This window comes from Rhamphochromis sp. 'chilingali', assembly GCF_963969265.1.
Source record: "Rhamphochromis sp. 'chilingali' genome assembly, chromosome: 11".
NCBI classification, from domain to species: domain Eukaryota; kingdom Metazoa; phylum Chordata; class Actinopteri; order Cichliformes; family Cichlidae; genus Rhamphochromis; species Rhamphochromis sp. 'chilingali'.
Window position 1 is genome coordinate 23,050,044 of NC_137938.1, and position 19,321 is coordinate 23,069,364.

Genomic DNA, 19,321 nt, shown 5'->3' on the forward strand with positions numbered 1-19,321 from the left:
AACAGAGCCGTAAGCGTAAACCTGCTCGGGAGCAGGTTCACTTTATGTAAACAGGATTAGATCGCGGCCACGCAGGTATGTCCGCTTCATTTATACGAAAGCAACAGCGATATTCCACCACTGTTTCACCATAAATAAATAACATCAATGTAACTAAAGACAATGCAGCACCTGATCCATTTATTGATTTCACACAGGTCATTTCCTAAAAAAGGGAAATGTACTATTAACATTCTATTACATGTATGTGATTATTACAGATTTAATTCATATTTCAGAGTAGCAATTGTAAATTACTTCGTGTAATCAAGATGAGAGACCACGGCTATAAAAGCGAAGGTGGATTTGGGAAGCCTGTCGCAGCCATGTCCTGTCCGTATACGCGAGCCACCCATTGCGGAAGGTGCAAGATTGATAAGGAGAGTCCTCAGAATTCAGCGTATATTGCGGGATAGACAGGATCCTTTAGCTCAGCGCGACAGTGTGCTCATAGAGAGATATCGATTTTCCCGTGAGGGTATTATTCACTTAACCAACTTGTTGACGAGGGGGTGCAGGACCACCACCTGTCTTTTTTTCCTCTGCCCTTTTCTTGGTTGCTGTTATAAACAAACAGATTATTCCAGGGTCTCTTTCCAAGAGACTAAAAGCAATATAAGTGATAAATATTACCATTCTGTAGGATATTCTTATATTTCACTTTTACCTGTTCCCATGTTCTAGTGGGTCCTGTCGTGGCTCTAATGTGAAAGAGGATAAAATATAACATATTATAATATAATGTAATATAATATTGGATAATATAGTGTAATATAATAAATCTACCCTACCGCCTACTGGTGTTGGCCAGAGGGGCCGATGGCGCGATATGGCAGCCTGGCTTCTGTCAGTCTGCCCCAGGGCAGCTGTGGCTACAACTGTAGCTGCCTCCACCAGTGTGTGAATGTGAGAGTGAATGAATAGTGGCATTGTAAAGCGCTTTGGGTGCCTTGAAAAGCGCTATATCAATCCACTCCATTATTATTGTTATTATTAAATTACTTACGAGTTTAATTTGTCAGCAACTTCCTGCCAGCCCTCGCTCCTTGCTTTTGCAGCCTTTGCAGTGTTCCCTTGCGTTCTGATTAAACTCTGAAACTCCTGAAATCCCTCACTCAAGAGTTCTTGCTCTGCTGCCGAAAAATACCGAGCCGAGCGCGCTCCGTCGACATTTTCGCCGACCAATCAGAGGGTTGCCGATCAATGTTTCTACTATCGATGCGTGGCCCCTTTTACGACACCCAGTGATGTCACATTACTGCGTCCAGCTGTACTAATCGTCAACAGCAGGTGTGTTCGGGGAACCGGATTAGCGAGCTCACGGTTAGCGCGATGATTTGATCTTGGATGTAGTAAGCGACGTACGAAGAACGGGCCCCAAGTGACAGCCCAAACCCAGTTTAGCTGCTGACTGCGTGAAGCTTGTTTAAAAACTTCACATATCCTTCTTTCTTCATAATGCTTTCCACTTTGATGAGGTTCTCAGTTTCAGGCACACTGAAGCATCCCAACAGCATAATACACCCACCACCTGTTTCACTGTGGGGACGATGTTTGTTGGGTTGTACGCTTCGTCCTTCTTTCTCCAAACACAAGCAGCATCTCTGTGGCCAAAGAACTCTAGTTTTCGTCTTAACTGACCACAGGACGTACTTCCAGTACACATAAAATTCCAGCTTATTCCAGTTTATTCTATATTACTCCAGTTTATCCCAGTATGAAATATTTCTGCAGGTTGTTCTTAGCATACTTTAGTCTGGCTTGAAGATGTCTCTTATGTAGAAGTGGCGTTTTTTGTGCTTTCTTGCAGTCCATTCCTGCCCAGGGTGGCGTTGACTATCTTCTTTGAGATTACATATCTTGACTTGGCTAAGTCATTCAATAGTCTCTTGGCAGTTGTTCTGGGTTTTTTTTTTTTGACACATCTCTCACTAGTTTTCTTTCCAGAGTATTTGAAATCTTTCACTTCCTACCTCTGCCAGTCTTTTCTGTTCTGTACTGTTTGGCTCTATTTGAATTTTGTGATGATACTTCTTACTTGTGAGCAGCAATAATTCTTTTTCTCAAGTCTAAACTGAGGTATTTTGTTTGTTGCATGCTGTTTTCTCAAGTGACAGCTCAAACCTTTGCTGTAGGTTTTATATTGTGTGCAAATTGAAAGATAACCTTTAATTTTACAAGTTTTGACCATTGCAAAGTTAAAGCACATCACTGAACAGCACTGATTGGTGCTATGGCTCAATTAAAAAAAAAAAAACAGTCAGTTTTTCTAATATTTTTTTCAAATATTGTCCTCATCTGTAAATACTCCAGCATCTCAACACGTGTGCATGCATGCTACTTTGCAGACAGCTACCTGGATGCATGGAGCTTCATTTTCACTTGATTGTGCAAAGATGTACAGCTGAATTCAAACTCCAACAGGAAGTTAACCTGCAAACAAAAAAGAGAGCAGCAACTTGCTGAAGTGCCACATCTAACCTGGAGGAAGAGAAGTATGTGTGGGCTGAGTTGAGTGATTGATGGAGCTATTTCCTCAGCACGAACGTACCTTTGACTGGGAGCGAAATACTGGATAACTGACATTGCATGAGTGGCTGTTGGCGCTAAGAGCTGTGCACTCGATCTTGAAGTGGGCAACCTCCTACGATGAAAGAAAAGACACGAAGAAAGAGAGGATCTGTGCATGTAGATAGATGTTTATGGTTACATGGTCCCTCATGTAATAGCAGTACATGTGCTGTATTTACCCTGATGCTAAGGCTGGAGAAGTGGAGGTTGCGTGAGTAGTGCAGCGTCAGGCTGGTGTTGTAGGCGTTTTCCAGTCTGTTCTGAAGCTGCACCTCCACTGCCAGACGCCTACGAGGGCTGCGAATCACATAAGGCTTTTGTCTGTGGAGGAAACACAATGAAAACTCACTGAGACCAAAAAAAGGGAAGAGAGGGAACACCAGAATATCTCAGTTCTGTACCTTGTCCCAGAGATGTCCATGTGTGCCTGTAGCACCAGGTCAGTTGTACACACATCATCCTCACCACAGTCTTTAAAAAATGGGATCTGGACAGGTATGGGAGGCAGGAGCAGCATGTTGAACGAATGTGGACAACAACAAGGATATATAGCGCTAATTTTTGTGCCACTCACAGATTTGTTGATAGTAGTCGGCCACCCTTCATCCAGCACGGGACCACTTTCTGTGTTGTTGATCTTAAACCACAGTGAGAAGCTGATAGGACGAATGTAATCTGCTGTGTCCTACATTGAAGACAGAAAAAATGTAAAAAAACAAACAAAGAAATGTGACTTTCCCATCCTGCTGTGTATGAATGAAAGATGGAAGGTGTGTACCGACACTCACATAGACATGGAAGGGAAGTCTGTAGCACAGAGTTTTCCCTGTCTGGGCTCGTACAGCCAGCTGGGTCTGTCGGTGGGAGCTGTCATCAAACAGCGCCCGTGCTGACAACTTCCTGTCATCCAACATGGCCCGCACCCACAGATCTGAAGAGAAATCATGCAACTGAGGCAAAAACTCCATCGATAGGCTACTTAATGTAGGGTTTATAAAATATATACATATATGTATAAAATATATATAAATGTGTCAACCAAAACTGTTGCTGCGTGGTCTTGGGGAGCGGGACACGGCTGTAAAGCAGGCGGTGGCATTGAGACAGGCGGATTCTCTGCCTCCTCTCTGGCAGGTCTTCTGAATGACATTAATGGAGTGCGGCTGGAAGGACAGACTCACATTGATCTGGACGATGCTGCGAGAGCTAGAGACAGAAGGGACAGTCTCAAAAAGCAGTATTTATCCATTTATGTGCACAGTTATAATAGCCAGTAGAAATTTTTGTTATGATTCTAAATGTGGGAACTTGTTGTTTATAGATGATACACAAGTTATGTTTTATATGGCTCCATTATCTAACACTGCTTGCACTGCTTTCTGCCTGTTACACTTTCCATCCTACCCACCTGAGCAGTACAGCACTTCCCTGCGCTCCCACTGCCAAGTCTATTAGGTCATCTCCATCCAAATCCAATTGAGCATTCAAACTTCGGCCAAAATACTGCAGGGAGGGGGAAACTGATGATGCAGCTATCCGCTGTGATAAGGAGAGAGACAGGAATTAGTCTAAGTTCTGAGATGCACCAGTAAAACTTGCAGTTGTAAAAAGGGGGATACCTGTTTATAGTTGTGGATGACATAAATACCGTCTCCGTGATAAACATAGATGGCCCCCCGGTGTTCATCCTCCAGTGGGGCTCCCACCAGCAGATCCGTGAAGCCATCATGGTTCAGATCTGGAGTGGGTGCCAGTGCATAACCAAACCTGGCATCCTGGGACTTATTGTTTGACTTCAGCGTTCCATTGGATACAAAAATGTCCTCCTGTGAGACACGAAGAGGAGGAAACAAAGAAAGATGAGTGGATGGTAACAGGAGACCCTGTAGGAGAAAAACAGGGATATCATTCATTGTTGTATATGACAGGAATGTTTTCATAATAACTGATATGAAGGTGATCGATCCATGCTGCTGCTGTCTTACTCCATTGAGAGTGTAGATGTAGACTCGTCCAGCCTCCTTGTTTCCTGACCCAAGGTACATTGGAGCAGCAACCAGAAGGACATCAGTGATGCCATCCTGGTCGATGTCTAGCCCACACACTTCACTGCCGAAATACGAGCCAATCTAAACACAGATACATGTTATTTCATCTTACCGCCAGCAGGGGGAGCGCTTGCTTTAACCCAGAGAAATCAGACTCCTACTGTTTGCTGCTGAAATATTAAAAGCAAAAACAAACTGAAGGGAGACTCAAACAAGGGCTTTACCTGCTCTCCATTAAGCGCCTGCACAATGTTGACATCGCCTTCATCGCTGAGTTCAAACAGAATGACTTTGCCTTTGTGTTTGAATCGAGGAGCTCCAGCTACATACACCCTCTTCCAGTCACCAATTATCACAGAGGTCACCGTGTAACCTGGAAACGCGTATGAACACACCTCATTCAGCACTGAAAACCTAATCTAAGGCTCTTTAAGAGTTACATTAATGCTGTATCTTATATTAAATGGAAAGACCAGGAATGTTTACTTTGTTTGAAAAAAGTTGTTATTTGATATTTTATAAACCAATATTTGCCATTCTTTTTAGGAGAGTGGGGACGACTCACACTCTCCAGTATGGTTTAATATGGTCATCTGCGTTTGTAATACCAGGGTAAGTGTGAGCCATTACATGATTGTTTCATCAATGAAGATAGTTTTTTTTTAATTTTTTCTATTTTTTATTCAATACCACACACAGTAAGTGCAAAAACCAAAGCATTCAGTGTCATGTTTGGTGGTATGATGTGTGGTTACCTAAATAAGCAGCATGATTTTTGAGCTCCAGAGGAAACTCGCTTTCAAAGGCCTCTCTGGATGGCACGATTCGCCCATTGGTCCCTTCTTTCAACACACCCCCATCCCAGTCATAGGCCCCCACCATGCCAAACAAAATGCCATCCTGAAGAATGGAGCAGGGAATGAATGATGTGCAGAGATAAAACTCAACTAATTGCTGGCTCACAAAGAATTAAATAAAGTTGGACTTACATCTAGAGTGTGCGTGGAGAAGCCGATCTGAGACATCTCCATGTGGAACGAGCTCTCGTTGTAACCCAGCGTACCTAAAGGAGGAAAACAAGTCATTCCATGCTCCTTTGCCCATCTCCTCCCTTCCCTTTCCTCTCTCTTTCTGATTGTTGGCATCCTCACTCACACTGAAGACAGACACTGGAGGTGGCAGACATTTCCTTTTTTCCTGTCTCTTCCTCTCAGATTTCCCTGAACATTGAAGGGTGGCATCGCTTTTCATCGTCCTTCCTATCATCTTCCCACAAATACTATGACAGCTGAACATGCCCTTTTTCAGTTTTCACTGCTTTGTTCATCCATGTACATCCTCCCCACACATTTCTTTCCTTATGTAATTTTCTTTGCCAATTAGACAGATAGAAAGCTATCATTTCTTTAATTTCACCACATTTATTCTTCAACACAGTCTGAACTCTCATAGGCAAGTTTTCTGTAAGCAGTCTTCGGGAATAGTTCTCCAGGCTTCTTGAAGGACATTCGGAGCTCTTCTTTGGATGTTTCTGCCTTTTGTTCTGTTCTCTGGCACATTGATCCCACAGTGCTTCACTAATGTTGGAGTTCAGGGCCTCCATTGTATTTTATAGAGGGTCATTGTCACCTGGTCTGCTTTGTACACATAGATGACAATTTGGATGAAAAACTTTCTGATTTCCAACGAGGCTTCAGTGGATCAGGTGGATCTCTCCTGTCCTGTGTCTGGACTTTCAGAAACTGTTCCCTTGCACTGCTTCTTTTGCTCTACACATGTCCAGTTTCCTAAAAACTTTTAAGAACACACTGCACATTATGCTAAGTTTTTTTCTGTATATTCAAAGAAACGGGGAAACATTTTTATGTATTTGTCTGTTGTGTGTAGACACAACACTGGTTCATCCATTCAGTCAGGTACCCTTTTTATGCTTCAGTGTTAACTGGCTTCACAAACAAAACAACTTTCCTCAGGTGCATGGGCAGAACTGAAAATTAGTAAAAAGAGCAGCCAATGTCCAAACAAAAACTTTGAGAGACCTTTGAAAACCCTGAAGAACTATTGCTCAAGACCACTTTAAAAATGTACAAGAAAATGTAAAAGAAAGTCTGAGTGGCCACTCAAGACTTTTTCACAGCACTGTGCAACCATTCAGTCTTTCTTGCTTGTGAGCAACAGCTAGCACATTTTATGCAGCACAACACAGCAGGTAAACTGCTGAAAAACCATGTGGATTGAAAGTCACCTTCAAGAGTGAAGATGCGATCTCCCAGTGCATCAACAATGTCGTTGAGCGCAGCTTCGTCCGTAACATTGAAAAAATATTTGTCATCAGGGTCGCTGGCGATGAACTTGATCTCCTTAATGAAAGTTTCAGGGTCTTGCTGTCTCCGGATGTAATGACCCAGGACCTGAAGAAAGTCAGAAAGGTAAAAGATCACATGGGAAATGAATGAGCACATAACACAAGCTCAGCAAAGTATTGATGAAAGACCACAGATGAAATTCTGATGTATACAAGCAGGTATCAGAGCAATTGCTCATCCATGTTTCTGCTGTGACTATCAGTAAAATCGACTGAGTTTGGAGATGTGCCAGTTTCTGTGTCATTTACCAATAATTAAGTGATACCAAAGTCAACAAATCGAGTGGAATGCATAAGATGGAAGAAAAAGGCAGCCACCAGAGATTTGTAAATGAGGAGCACAGGCCTAGCTGCGAGGTGAAGAGATGACTGATCCAGAGAATATACTGCAGCGGCAAAGGCTTATGGCTTAACGCCTGAAGTACAAATGAGAAAATTCCATAAGAGAAACCAAACCCAAGATCTCCCCCTGTGACTTTAGCTGCCAAGCAAACTAAGGAAATCCTCTGTTTTCAAAGGGCAGGGGTGCAGTGTGTAACATAAAGGCGAGCCTGCGTATAAATATGTACATTATGAACTTGTAGAAGTTGAGAAATTCCACGCAGACTGCCAAATACTGCGAGCTCTCGCATGGGCATAAAAGGGCAACAGGGAAAGAAGAACTGTAAAGTAAATGTAACTCTTCTGATTGGTTTGTTTCCACTTTACAAGCTTCCAAACATACGGTGCTGCCTAAATGCTTTAGCCTCTGGGCTGCACTGATGTAAAAAACACAGTTTTCAGTGACCGGGCGCTTTTTTTGCTCTTGTTTTGAGAGCTCCGACCCCCTTGGCGAGCCATTTTCACTGCGCACACACACGGGCTGCAGCACAGAGAGCAACATGAAAACATGGCTGCTGTTATAAGCAATAATTACCTCTCATCACTTTGACTTTTTTGGGCAAACATTCAAACCACCAAACCCACCCCATTCACTGTCGTTTGCTTCAGCCATTTTTTGTTTGTTTGTTTCAATATTTAAGTCTGTGACTGTGTATAAAATGTCTGCTCTAGCAGCACCTTAAATATCTGTCACTACCTGTTTGATTCCCTCCATGAAACTGTGGTTCACAAAGTATTTTGTTTCTGCAGCATATTTTATTACTTTCTCCAGGTGATTTTTGGAGCCAAAGAGTTTCTGGTATCATAGACACAATAAAATTTCATCTGTACTTCTCAAACCTTTTGTCTTTTTTTAAGAGACATTTTTCTCTATGATTCACACACTTTCCTTAAGTGTGGTAAATGGTCTATATTAAAACTGTTATCCAGAGAAACAGTGGCTGTAATAGCTGCTACTGGATTTTCAGAGTGGCGTTAGTTTGCCCACTAGTTTGGCTGATTAATTATTTTCATTCAAAACTATTGAATGAAAATAATTCATCATTTGCTTTGTGGATGATGAATCCAAACAACTTTCAAGATTCATCAGTATCACCAGAATCAGTTGTGCTTTGAATTTAGTCCTAACTGGGAACTGCTGGTGTCCTAACAGACCAAACCAGGGGTTATGCTGAGTAACGAATCTCCTTGGTGGGCCAAAGAGCCAATGCAGGCTGAGTGTGGATAAGAGGAAAAACATGGATCAAAAAATGTTGAACAAAAAGTATTTTGTTGTAAAATAAATAAGTAAAAAATGTATATGGTGATTCTGTACAGAGCTTTGAATCTTTGTGGAAGATCCAGCTTCTTATCATGTTAAGAAAATAATAATTATCTCAAAGTAACAGATTTCTGTGATTATAGCTCAAACTATTATAAAGAATATTTAACATTTTCCTTTAACAATCACAGAAACGCTACAGACTTATCTGCATGCTCTGATACCACTAAAAGCTGCTAGAAGAACATTTCTATCTTGGCCCACCACTGCTTAATGAACAGACTGAAATTAGTTCCTTAGATGTTTTCCTGTAGCGAAACATTAAAGGAAGCAGATTCAGGGAGACATGGGAGAATATTCACTGATGATGGCTTGATTAAACTGCGGGATTTATTGTTCCAGAGGTAGGGCTTACTCGTTGTTTCAACAGAACAAGTTATTGAAACTGACTCGTACTGTAAATAAGCTTCTCCAGTCAGTGATCAGTTTATCTGATCTTCTCTAATCTACATCTGTTTCCAAAGTGGCCCTTTGCCACTCTTCCTGCATGCTTGGCTCATGTTCTCCTCTTCTGCGGTTCCAGCGGAGCCTTTAGGTTCGTTTGCTTCTCTTGTGGGTAGGGAGGGGTCTGCAACCAGTCCTGCCAACTAGAGTCTGTCTGGCTCTCAAAAACAAACCACGCCACCACTCGGTGTTTTTCTGTGTGTTGAGGGGGTCGGGTGGGGCTGGAAAGGAAGAGTTTTTGTTCCCAGTTGGCTATTTTAGTAGACCCAAGTGGGTCATTTTGTAATTTGGAGTTATTTTGGGGTGGGGTGGTGTTGATATTGTCTGGTTCATTCGGGGTGTATATATTTGCTATACCACTTTCACACAATGTGTGAGGAATGCCAGGGATGCGCTACACATCCTGCATATGGCGTCGATTAGTTGTCTTTTTATTAGTATTGTAGAAAGAATTTCTGAATCAACAATTTGAGCACCACAAAACGCACAAATTGTCAAATAAACCCCCAAAGATTATCGTTCTGCTGAGCTTGGACAACATGCACTCACAGCGATGGCGTATCGGGTGATGTTTCTTTCTTCGCACTTCTCCAGAGCACCTTCTAGTTCATCGCCATCGTGGGACTCTCCATCTGTGACTACGATCATCACCTTGGTGGCACCCTCCCTCGCTCCACGCTCAGGACTGAAAGCCTCTGTGCTACAAAGAATGAGAGAGAGACATATAAAGCTTTAAAAAAAATATACGTCAGTTGGTCCTGCAGATCTTGTGAAACAGAATCAGATCTTAGACGTGGAGAACGAAAGAAAAACGGAGTCAAAGTGTAGCTAGGAAATGGATGAAAGGGAGGCTACCAGTGAGTATCAAGTAATTTAAATAGACATCCTCTGTAAGATAACACACGACATTAATCCTTTCTCTGAGAAAAAGAAAAAGCTAGTAAAACACGGAGTTTGAGTTGCTTTCATCGAGCGCGATATAAGTGGCCCAAGTCACAGCTGGACCTTTCCACAACTTTATTAGTCCAACTTGACACACATGCATCAGCTGCCAGTTGACTCCAACCAGTCACTGCGTGCAGTGTGGATGTGTCACTGCACACAAGAACCACATTTGTGCATTCCAGTCCAGCTGTGCTATGACACACAGACGAAAACTTGACAAACACACAAACAGACCCGAGCTGCACCCCATTTGTCTGGAGGAAACCTGTTCTCAGTGGGAGCTGATTCAAGCACTGAATAGGGTTGGTAAGCCTCACACACACACACACACACACACACACACACACACACACACACACACACACACACACACACACACACACACACACACACACACACACACACACACACACACACACACACAGAGTGAATGAGGCAGAGAAGTCACTGCTAGTGAACTCAGTCATTTTCAGGCCTAACTCCAGCCCATGACTAAATATAACGTTGTGGTCAGCCGCAAGAAACTCTGAGTTAAAAACAACAGTTTCCCCTATGCAGTCTGCAAATTACATAGGGTGCAGAGTAGGAGAGGAGAAAGAAAGGAGAGGAGTTAAAAGAAAAGGAACAAATGAACGAGAAAAGTCACATTAAGATGAGGGAAAAAAGCAACAAACAGAAAAACTACAAACACACGAATGGAGAATAATGACAATAATGGTACTATAATGCAAACTATAAGTTTTCATTATAAGAACAAGAAGAATAAAGACAGTAAAATTACATCAAACATTATGAGTGCAAAACCCACTTCGTTGTGCTTATCGTTAAAATTTAGTGAATTATACAGCAGAACAAATGTGATGGGAAAGATTGAAAAGAACGACAGAAGAGTGGGGGGCAGTGGTGGAGACAAGATTGGGGAAAATGAGGATACAAGAGACACAAAAACAGGCAAGAAACAAAGGAAAAATAAAAGGAAAAGCAAGAAACAGATGAGAAAGAAGGACAGGGAGATGAAAGAGCAGAGAAAGTGATGGGAGCTAATTGGGAGGCCTGGCTGTATTTACTAGCCATTTTATGGAGTCATAGCAGTGTGGTAATGACACAGCACAGCGGTTTGTGTGTGTGTACTTTAGTTGTTTTTCTGCGTGTGTGTGTAGAAGGGAATGGTGTGCGTCTCAGACGGGTGGAGCGATAAAAAAAATTAGTGGCAAATCCAATTCTAGATGGGTTACTTCATGTTAATGAAGCAGTCATCTAGTCTGCAATCAAATTGTACTCTAGTCTGGTACTAGTCTCATTTCATTATGCAAGGAGATACAAAACAATCAAGTTTTAGGTAAAGTGTGTAACTACACTATACAAGTGGCAGTCAGATTCAGGTCAAGTCCTTGACTTTCCTCCCACAGACAAAAAATGTTCCTCATGCGAGCCGTTATTGTGAGCTATGTTTATGATTTAAAGTTAAAGTACTTCTAGCAGAGTGAAGAAGCACATGCATAATGTTTGGTGGTGTCATTATTGTGATACGGGATGGAATCTGCAAATGTTGTCATCTTTGTGCCTAAAAATCGAGAGTAAAAACCAAAGCAATCAATGGGTGAAACTTCCAGACAGTCACAGCTGAAACACAGAGTGAGGCTGAGTGACTCCTGGCTGCAAAAAGAAGTAAGATTGTGTTGAACTCTATGAATAAACTACCCTACTCCTCACTGAATTTAATACCTCACTAAAGTTTTTATAAGAAGTTTATGACCTCGATTCCCAGTTTCAGTTCTTTTCTAACATAACATGATGTTCATTTGGTGATTCATTCTCCTATTTAGAGTCCAACAGATAATAAAGCAGAGAATGCTTTGGGATGGGTCTATTTATTGATAAGTTGTTACTCTATGAGAGTGCAGTGTCTCCAGAATCTGAAGAAATCTCTGTGTGCAAGGGACAAGGCTGAAAATCAGAACAGGACCCCTGTGATGCCTCAGGCAGCACTGCATTAAAAGATTCTGTCTGTTCTGTGATCAGACAAATCCAAATGTGAAATCTGACAGTGAGAGGGTCCATCAAACATGTCATCTCTGATGATATTGGGTTGGATGAGTATCTATTGCATTGGCAGCTTGCACATCTGAAAAGATAACATCAGTGCTTAAAGCTATAGTGATGGACGCAGACTTAACTTAAACTTAGAAAAACCTAAGCTTAGAAAAACACATTAAGACAATAACAAAGTCAGCTAACTATCATCTCAAGAATATTTCAAGAATAAAAGATCTGATGTCTCTACAGGACCTGGAAAAACTAGTCCATGCATTCATCTTTAGTAGGCTTGATTACTGTAACAGCATCTTTACAGGTCCACCTAAAAAAAAATCAGTCAGACAACTACAGCTCATTCAGAACTCTGCTGCTCGAGTCCTCACTAAGACCAAAAAAGTGGACCACATCAGTCCAGCTCTGAGGCCTTTACACTGGCTGCCTGTCCGTCAGAGGATAGACTTTAAAGTTCTGATGCTGGTCTATAAACCTCTGAATGGTTTAGGACCAAAATACATCAGTGACCTCCTGGCCCAGTATGAACCTTCCAGATCCCTCATGGATATCTGGATCCTGTTTTTTATCCGTTCCCAGAGTCAGAACCAGACTCAGAGAAGCTGCATTCAGCTTTTATGCTCCACATATCTGGAACAAAGTCCCAGAAAGCCTCAGATCAGCTGAAACACTCAGTTTATTTAAATCCAGGTTGAAGACTCACCTGTTCTCAGCTGCATTTGAATAAAGCCTTTGCCTATATAACGCTTTCTTTCTTTCTTTCTTTTTTTTTTTGAGGGAAGGCTTCGCATATTTCAGCAAGACAATGATAAACGCCATACTGCAGCTACTAGACAGCAAGACTTCAAAGTAAGAGTTCAGGCACAGAGCTGGCCTCGTTTTTCCTCAAATTAAATATATTTTCTCAGTTTGAATATTTGATACCTTTTCTATGTTCTCTTGTCAATAAAATGTGGATTTTTGAGATTTACAAATGATTGCATTCTGTTGTCAGCAACCCAACTTTTTTGAAAAAAAAAAAAAAAGTCAACAATTGAAAGCAGGGGTTCCACAAACCAACAGATAATGTAACAGCAGGTGAGATACTACCCATCATTTGGCTCCTAATGCAGACTTTGTTTTGTGGAAACACTGCTATGTTTTGTTTCATGGGTCGTGTCACATGATAGCAGATGATAGCTGATATGATTTTTTTAGTTGGAGGACTTACTGAAGCATTTCTGTCCTACGTTTGCCTTGAATTTGGCCACCAATAAGTCCTTCTCTGTGATTAGTTTTCACTAACACTAGCTAGCTTAGCTCAAAAAATCCCTTTAATTGTGGGGGTTTCTTTGTGCATTTTCCCACAGCTGTACTTTTATAGCATGCTTATCAAGTTACGCACAGTAGATCTGGTTGGATTATTTCTACCAAATTAGGTGTGAAATGTTAATCATTTGAATAAACCATCATTCCTTCTTTCCAGTAGTCCCAAATAGTTCTCCTCCTCAAATAGTTAGCTCTCAAATATGCCAAGCCTCAGAGCAGTCAACTTCAAGTCAAATCGAAATTCCTGATTTTTATGGCATTAATGTGAATAAAGTCTAAGATCAGTTTAAATCTGCACCGACCGCTCTCCCAGGAACTCGAAATCTTCTGTTGTTCTTTCGGGAGCTATTTTAGCTAAGTGCTTCATTTTAGGGTAGGTTTCTCATAAGGAGATGGTTGGGGTAAAGGCTGAAAGTTAAACACACAGTGAAGAAGGTTAACGTTGAGGTCAGGAGGTCAGGGAACAAATGCTGTAACTGTCAAGTCTTGAAAGAATAGTTAAAAGGCATCGTTCGTGAATTTAACAAGTTATACATGAGTCCTCATTATGTGTGTGTACGTGTGCACGTGCATGCTGTACGTGTCTCTGTGTGTATTTTTACAGCTGTAGCAGAACTACTTGGCTGACCAGTCTGGGTCAGGTCATGCCACACCTGCAGCTGTGCTGAGCCAGCAGCCGGCTAGCCCAGCTCAGCTAATCTCGTTGTTTTTCTTACCCCGTCACTTTCCTGCCAGTGCCAGGGCTGCTATCTGTCCATCTGTGCGTGAGTATGTGAGAGTGGAAGTAGATATGTTTATGAGAGTTAGTTTAGAAGTTATCTTTTGATAGTCCCGCCTCTTAATGTCAAGTTAATGCCTATATTTTACTTGTTTACACTTAGACACACATATACAGCATATAACTTAGCCCAACCATCACATTGGGCAGGGAGCGAAGATGACAGTTACAGTGAAAGCAAAAACTGGATTTCCCATCGCTGGCGTTTTAAAGTAAAAAGCTTTAAGACCTTATACTGGTTTCCAGGGACTGCTTTTCCACTATCGTTTACATGTCCAACTTTTACCTTTAAATGTACCAGAAAACAGGAACCCTCCAATTACCTGTGTGAACGTGTGTGCGTGCTCAGAGACACACATACCAAAATAACAGTCACGGCCACACATCAGGTCTGGGTGTGGTGCTCTATGTGGGTATGACTTTAATAAAGGAGGAATTTTGTTTTGAAAAGAAAGATTTTTCACTGACCTGCCAACTTCTTTACACTTGGGTTACCAGCGTTAAAGCCCCCCAACATACCTCTACAAAGTGATGGATGTGTGGAGGAACTGGGTGACAGTGCAGCCATGAGGAAGTTATAGAAGACTGCCTCAAAGGTCCCTTATGCATTTTATCTGGATTTGATCTTGCACACTGTACTGAACCGCCACTTATTTCCTTATATATTTTTTATTTTAATTTTGAAGGGGTCTTAAGCAAAGGTCTTTCAATGTTTTTCACTGGTTGATCTTTGAGTCATTTTCAGTCCTTGTACCTGTTCATTTTCAGAGGATTTTGTTTTTTGTTAAATCGCTTAACACTGACTTATGACTTTTACCCTTCAAACAATCAAACAAACAATTTAGCAATTTACCTCGAGGGCCGGTGTCCTGCAGGGTTTAGATCTCACCCTGGGCCAACACTCCTGAATTAAATGATTATTTCATTACCAGGCCTCTAGAGAACTTCAAGACATGTTGAGGAGGTTATTTAGCCATTTAAATCAGCTGTGATGGATGAAGGACTCATCCAAAACCTGCCCTTGAGGCCTGGAGTTGGACACCCCTGGACACTGAGTGGAGCCTCCGTCGAGGTTTGGAACTGCATTTCAGCTAGTTATGTTGGAGATGCAATACCATCTGGAAACCAGCTACTTCTGAAATTGTTGTTGGGCACTAAGCGTTTATGTATAGGGAGTGTAGAGTGGTTTGTTTCAGCTTTTTTGCTTACAACAGCTGCCTGAAATCAGTGAGAATGAACTCAAGAAGTAAACCTGTCCGAACTAAAACTATTGGCTGAAAGATACTTGTGTGGTCTGCTGCCACTACCGCTGACTAATTTTGAAGAGAAACAGATCATACATTATGAGAAATCGAATAGTTTTCCATAAATTAAACATGGAGCATATTGTTAGAAAGGAAATTAGAGAAGAAGAAAACAGATCTGATTGCCATTATAACTGAAAATTATACAGTGATCTATTTATAAGCACCAACTATTGTTACAAACAAAAACCAAAGCGTCACATAGATTCCAGTTAACCTGCCAAATCTACAGCATGCTTTAGAATGAGAAAAATCATCCCCGACTAGTAAACTGCCATGCCTACCAGGCTGTTTCAATCGCATATGCCGTGCGCGTCTCCCGTCCCTCCTGTCGGCTGATGTTCTTGGCGGCCTCCACTACCTCCTGTGTGGTCTGGTAGTCCTTCAGAGACCACTCGTGAACAGCTACCTCACCATACTGCAGAATACCAACCTAAATATGGACACGCGAGGGCAAACACACATACAGAAACACACAAGCATTTCAACAATGCCACATGTTATTGGTTGTGCCGGCACATAATTGTGGAAAGCAACATCTGAGACTTTTGTTTCTGGGTTGAACTATCTCCTTAAGTACCAGTCCTGTTCTTAAAGCAAACAGTGCACTTGGGGGATTTCTGAATTTATTCAAAAACCAGAGGTATTTCCTCTTCACCTCACATTGCCTGCTACCCCTTACCCCCCACCTCCCCTTTTCATTACTCAGTTCTCCTTTCACTCTTCTAGTTGCTTTGCTTTGAATAATGTCACTAGAAACCTCACTTCCCCTCCCCAACTCACACACACACACACACACACACACACACACACACACACACACACACACACACACACACACACACACACACACCATCACCAAAACCCCCAGCTCCCATTCCCCTTCAACCTCAAGTGAGCTGGGCTCATGTCCCTTTACATTACTCCAACTATTCTTCTGGACATATTTGCCAAACTGGTTCCTAATACGTCCCTGTCAGCATGTTTTCATTCAAGGGACTAGCTTGTCTTACTGCTCTGGGCTGCAGCTAAGGGGTTCCAGATATTTAAGTGGGAGACTCACTCAAATTTAAACCCACAAGTTTCCATTACTAGTGTAAATAATATTTATCGGCTGTGCAAATACACACTGAATTGGAGTTTTACCTGCATCTGGTCTGAGCTGATGTGGAACTTGCTGAGGATGTTACTGAGGAAGTTTTGGACCTCGTACCAGGGGTAGATGCTGTTGGAGCCATCCAGCACGATCACGATGTCCATGTACGTCGAGCACCCTGCCAGATATGGACGTTTAGAAATGTTTGGTTGATTGAAGCAGGTCTGCAACATGTTTCTTTGCCGCACTTTGTGGGTTTTTTGTGTTTGTGAGTGTGTTTGTGTAAGTATAGTTACTTTGTGCTGTTGGAGCGATTGTCTCTCTTGGTTCTAGGTCATCGCTGACTGAGGCACAGATGCCAGTGCTGAACATAGATGTACCACACTCTTGTGACCACAGTGGAGCACATGCCTGCAAAACAGATGCACACACACACACACACACACACACACACACACACACACACACACACACACACACACACACACACACACACACACACACACACACACACACACACACACAAGCATCTGTTTTACAGGTGAATTTCACAAGTAGCTGTAATTAATTTGAACAGAGTTTATTCTTTTCCACTGTTTGTTTTACGTGCACAAGATGTGTATCAAAGAGTTTAAAACATGGAAATGTGCACACAAACATACCCACAAACACACACAAAAACGCACAAAACGATAACAATTAAATCAGGGCAGATAGGGAACAAAAAGAAAACAAGTCACAAGAGGGAATAAGTCATGGAAAAACTACAATAGTGTGGTTTGGAGGACAGGAGAAGGAGGGAGACTATTGTCGACATGCTGGCAGTCACAGTTGTCATGAGCGGTTTCACAGAGCTGGAGCACAAGACCAGTATGAGCGATTTAAACTTGATTGTGCTAAATGTAGGGAGGGTGAGTAAGGAGGTTGGGGAGGGGGCACCCTATAAAAAATATTTCTGCCTTCAAAGCGTGCCGTTTATTTGGCTTTCCATACCAAGAGGAAAGAACAGGGGCGAGTGCAGAGACAAGAGATAAAAAAGAAGCTAGCAGAAAGACAAAAGAAGGAGACTGAAAGTGGGGTGAAGTGGGGGTAGAATGAGAGAAAGAGAAACATCCTGGTTTTTCTTGCCCTGTCATTATGGAAGGGTTTCTCCTCAGGCACACAGACAGGCAGAGAAGAAAGGATGGAGAGAGAGGGATGGGAGGAAACGATGGAGGGAGAAGATGGAGAAAAGCGAAAGAGGTGCTATGGCTTTTGGTAGGTCTGTCATTAACAAAGGGCCGGAGACGCATTCCGATCCTGTTATAGACCTGACCACTGGGGTTAAGATAAACACACACACACATGCCCGCACACATGCCTGTGCACGCGCGCACACAAAAAACCCGCCTAAGCTGGCTAGCGTTTTTTGAACTGTACACGACTCCACGCCCGAAGAAGCAGTAAAAAACCTGGCAGACACCAAAACACGCAAGCACACTTGCCCAACATACACACAGAGTTACACAAAGAAGGCATGTAACACAAACTGCTGTCTCCTCGCTAAGGCAATAAGTGTGTGGGTCTGCAAGCCAGAAGCCTCAGAAGTGCAGAAATTAGGATAAATGAGTGAGTAAGATTTCAAGAAGTTTGTCTAAAAGCTAAAGTCTTAAACCTAAACTCGAGTTAGATTCTGTCCATAAACGTTGCTTTGCACTTGACTTCATCAGCTTGACTTTGAATCATTCATGTCTGGTTATTGTGTCAGTAACTACAAGCTCTGTAAGTTCTCACATTAATTAGAGTCATGGTAAAAAGAAAATACACCCTCCTTAAATTCTAAGGTTTTACCTATCAGGACATAAAATAAATTATGTGGTCCTCACGAGGTTCGATTAAACTATTTAAATACAACCTACACTGACAACCAGCCCACTGACATACTGCAGTTATTGACTATTGACCAGTGGCTCCAAAACAAGATCAAATCATGACCTCTCCTCCACTGTGCTTGACAGTATGTCTGAGGTGTTTGCGCTGATATGCTGTGCTTGGTTTTCACCAAACATGCTGCTGAGACTTATGACCAAACAGTTCCACTTTGATCTCATCTGTTAAATAGACATTACTCTAGAAGTCTTGTGGTTAGCTACTTTACTGTGTAACTGATTGAGGCCTGTACTGTCTGAGATGTGGCGCTGGGGTTTTTTGCAGTTTCTCTGAGCATTGTAGAGTTTGACTTTGAAGTGAATTTTCTGTGACTTGCACTCCTGGGAAGATTGGTAACTGTCTTGAATGTTTTCCACTTGTTTGGAAATGGGTTTAAAACACCTTCCCACACTATGTAAATGTGCAAATGCATGTCCAAAATGAAAGAAAAGAAAGAGGAGGATCAGTGAATCGCTTGTGGTCAAATCTAAATTCAACTAAAAACACTCGAAGGGAGCGAATTCATCAGAATTCTGTTGAACAAACTCAACCTGGTCTGACCACATCCCTTCAGGCTCCCACCCATCAACCCACTGCCCATGTAGGAAAAATAAAAAGCCCCGTTTTCCAGTGTTGATGCCACATACCAGGAAGCCATCAGGTGAAGTTGGTGTGAGGGTCATTCCCAAGTGAGAATTCCTCAGATTTTTAGAAACGTTCTGGAGAGCCGTCTCACCTGAGCGACACAAACATCTTAGCTTTGA

The 19,321-nt window shown here is 42.1% G+C and overlaps 1 protein-coding gene across 3 annotated transcripts in view; it reads right to left on the bottom strand.

The window, feature by feature from the left end:
* Window positions 1–19,321, bottom strand: part of itga10 (integrin, alpha 10) — a 32,014-nt gene that overhangs the window by 2,321 nt on the left and 10,372 nt on the right. The window contains exons 4-22 of one of the 3 annotated variants that reach the window (XM_080895550.1): window positions 19,205–19,293; window positions 16,946–17,060; window positions 16,700–16,827; window positions 15,838–15,986; window positions 9,719–9,869; window positions 6,904–7,069; window positions 5,648–5,721; window positions 5,414–5,558; window positions 4,883–5,031; window positions 4,596–4,739; window positions 4,230–4,436; window positions 4,019–4,149; window positions 3,650–3,816; window positions 3,399–3,541; window positions 3,185–3,295; window positions 3,012–3,097; window positions 2,790–2,931; window positions 2,591–2,683; window positions 2,396–2,472 (exon numbers count right to left, since the gene is read on the bottom strand). In XM_080895550.1, the coding sequence (XP_080751676.1) occupies window positions 2,396–2,472; window positions 2,591–2,683; window positions 2,790–2,931; window positions 3,012–3,097; window positions 3,185–3,295; window positions 3,399–3,541; window positions 3,650–3,816; window positions 4,019–4,149; window positions 4,230–4,436; window positions 4,596–4,739; window positions 4,883–5,031; window positions 5,414–5,558; window positions 5,648–5,721; window positions 6,904–7,069; window positions 9,719–9,869; window positions 15,838–15,986; window positions 16,700–16,827; window positions 16,946–17,060; window positions 19,205–19,293 (2,467 nt within the window). Of the gene's footprint in view, window positions 1–2,395; window positions 2,473–2,590; window positions 2,684–2,789; window positions 2,932–3,011; window positions 3,098–3,184; window positions 3,296–3,398; window positions 3,542–3,649; window positions 3,817–4,018; window positions 4,150–4,229; window positions 4,740–4,882; window positions 5,032–5,413; window positions 5,559–5,647; window positions 5,722–6,903; window positions 7,070–9,718; window positions 9,870–15,837; window positions 15,987–16,699; window positions 16,828–16,945; window positions 17,061–19,204; window positions 19,294–19,321 lie in introns of all 3 variants that reach the window. The other 2 variants (XM_080895549.1, XM_080895548.1) reach the window with 2 other exon arrangements.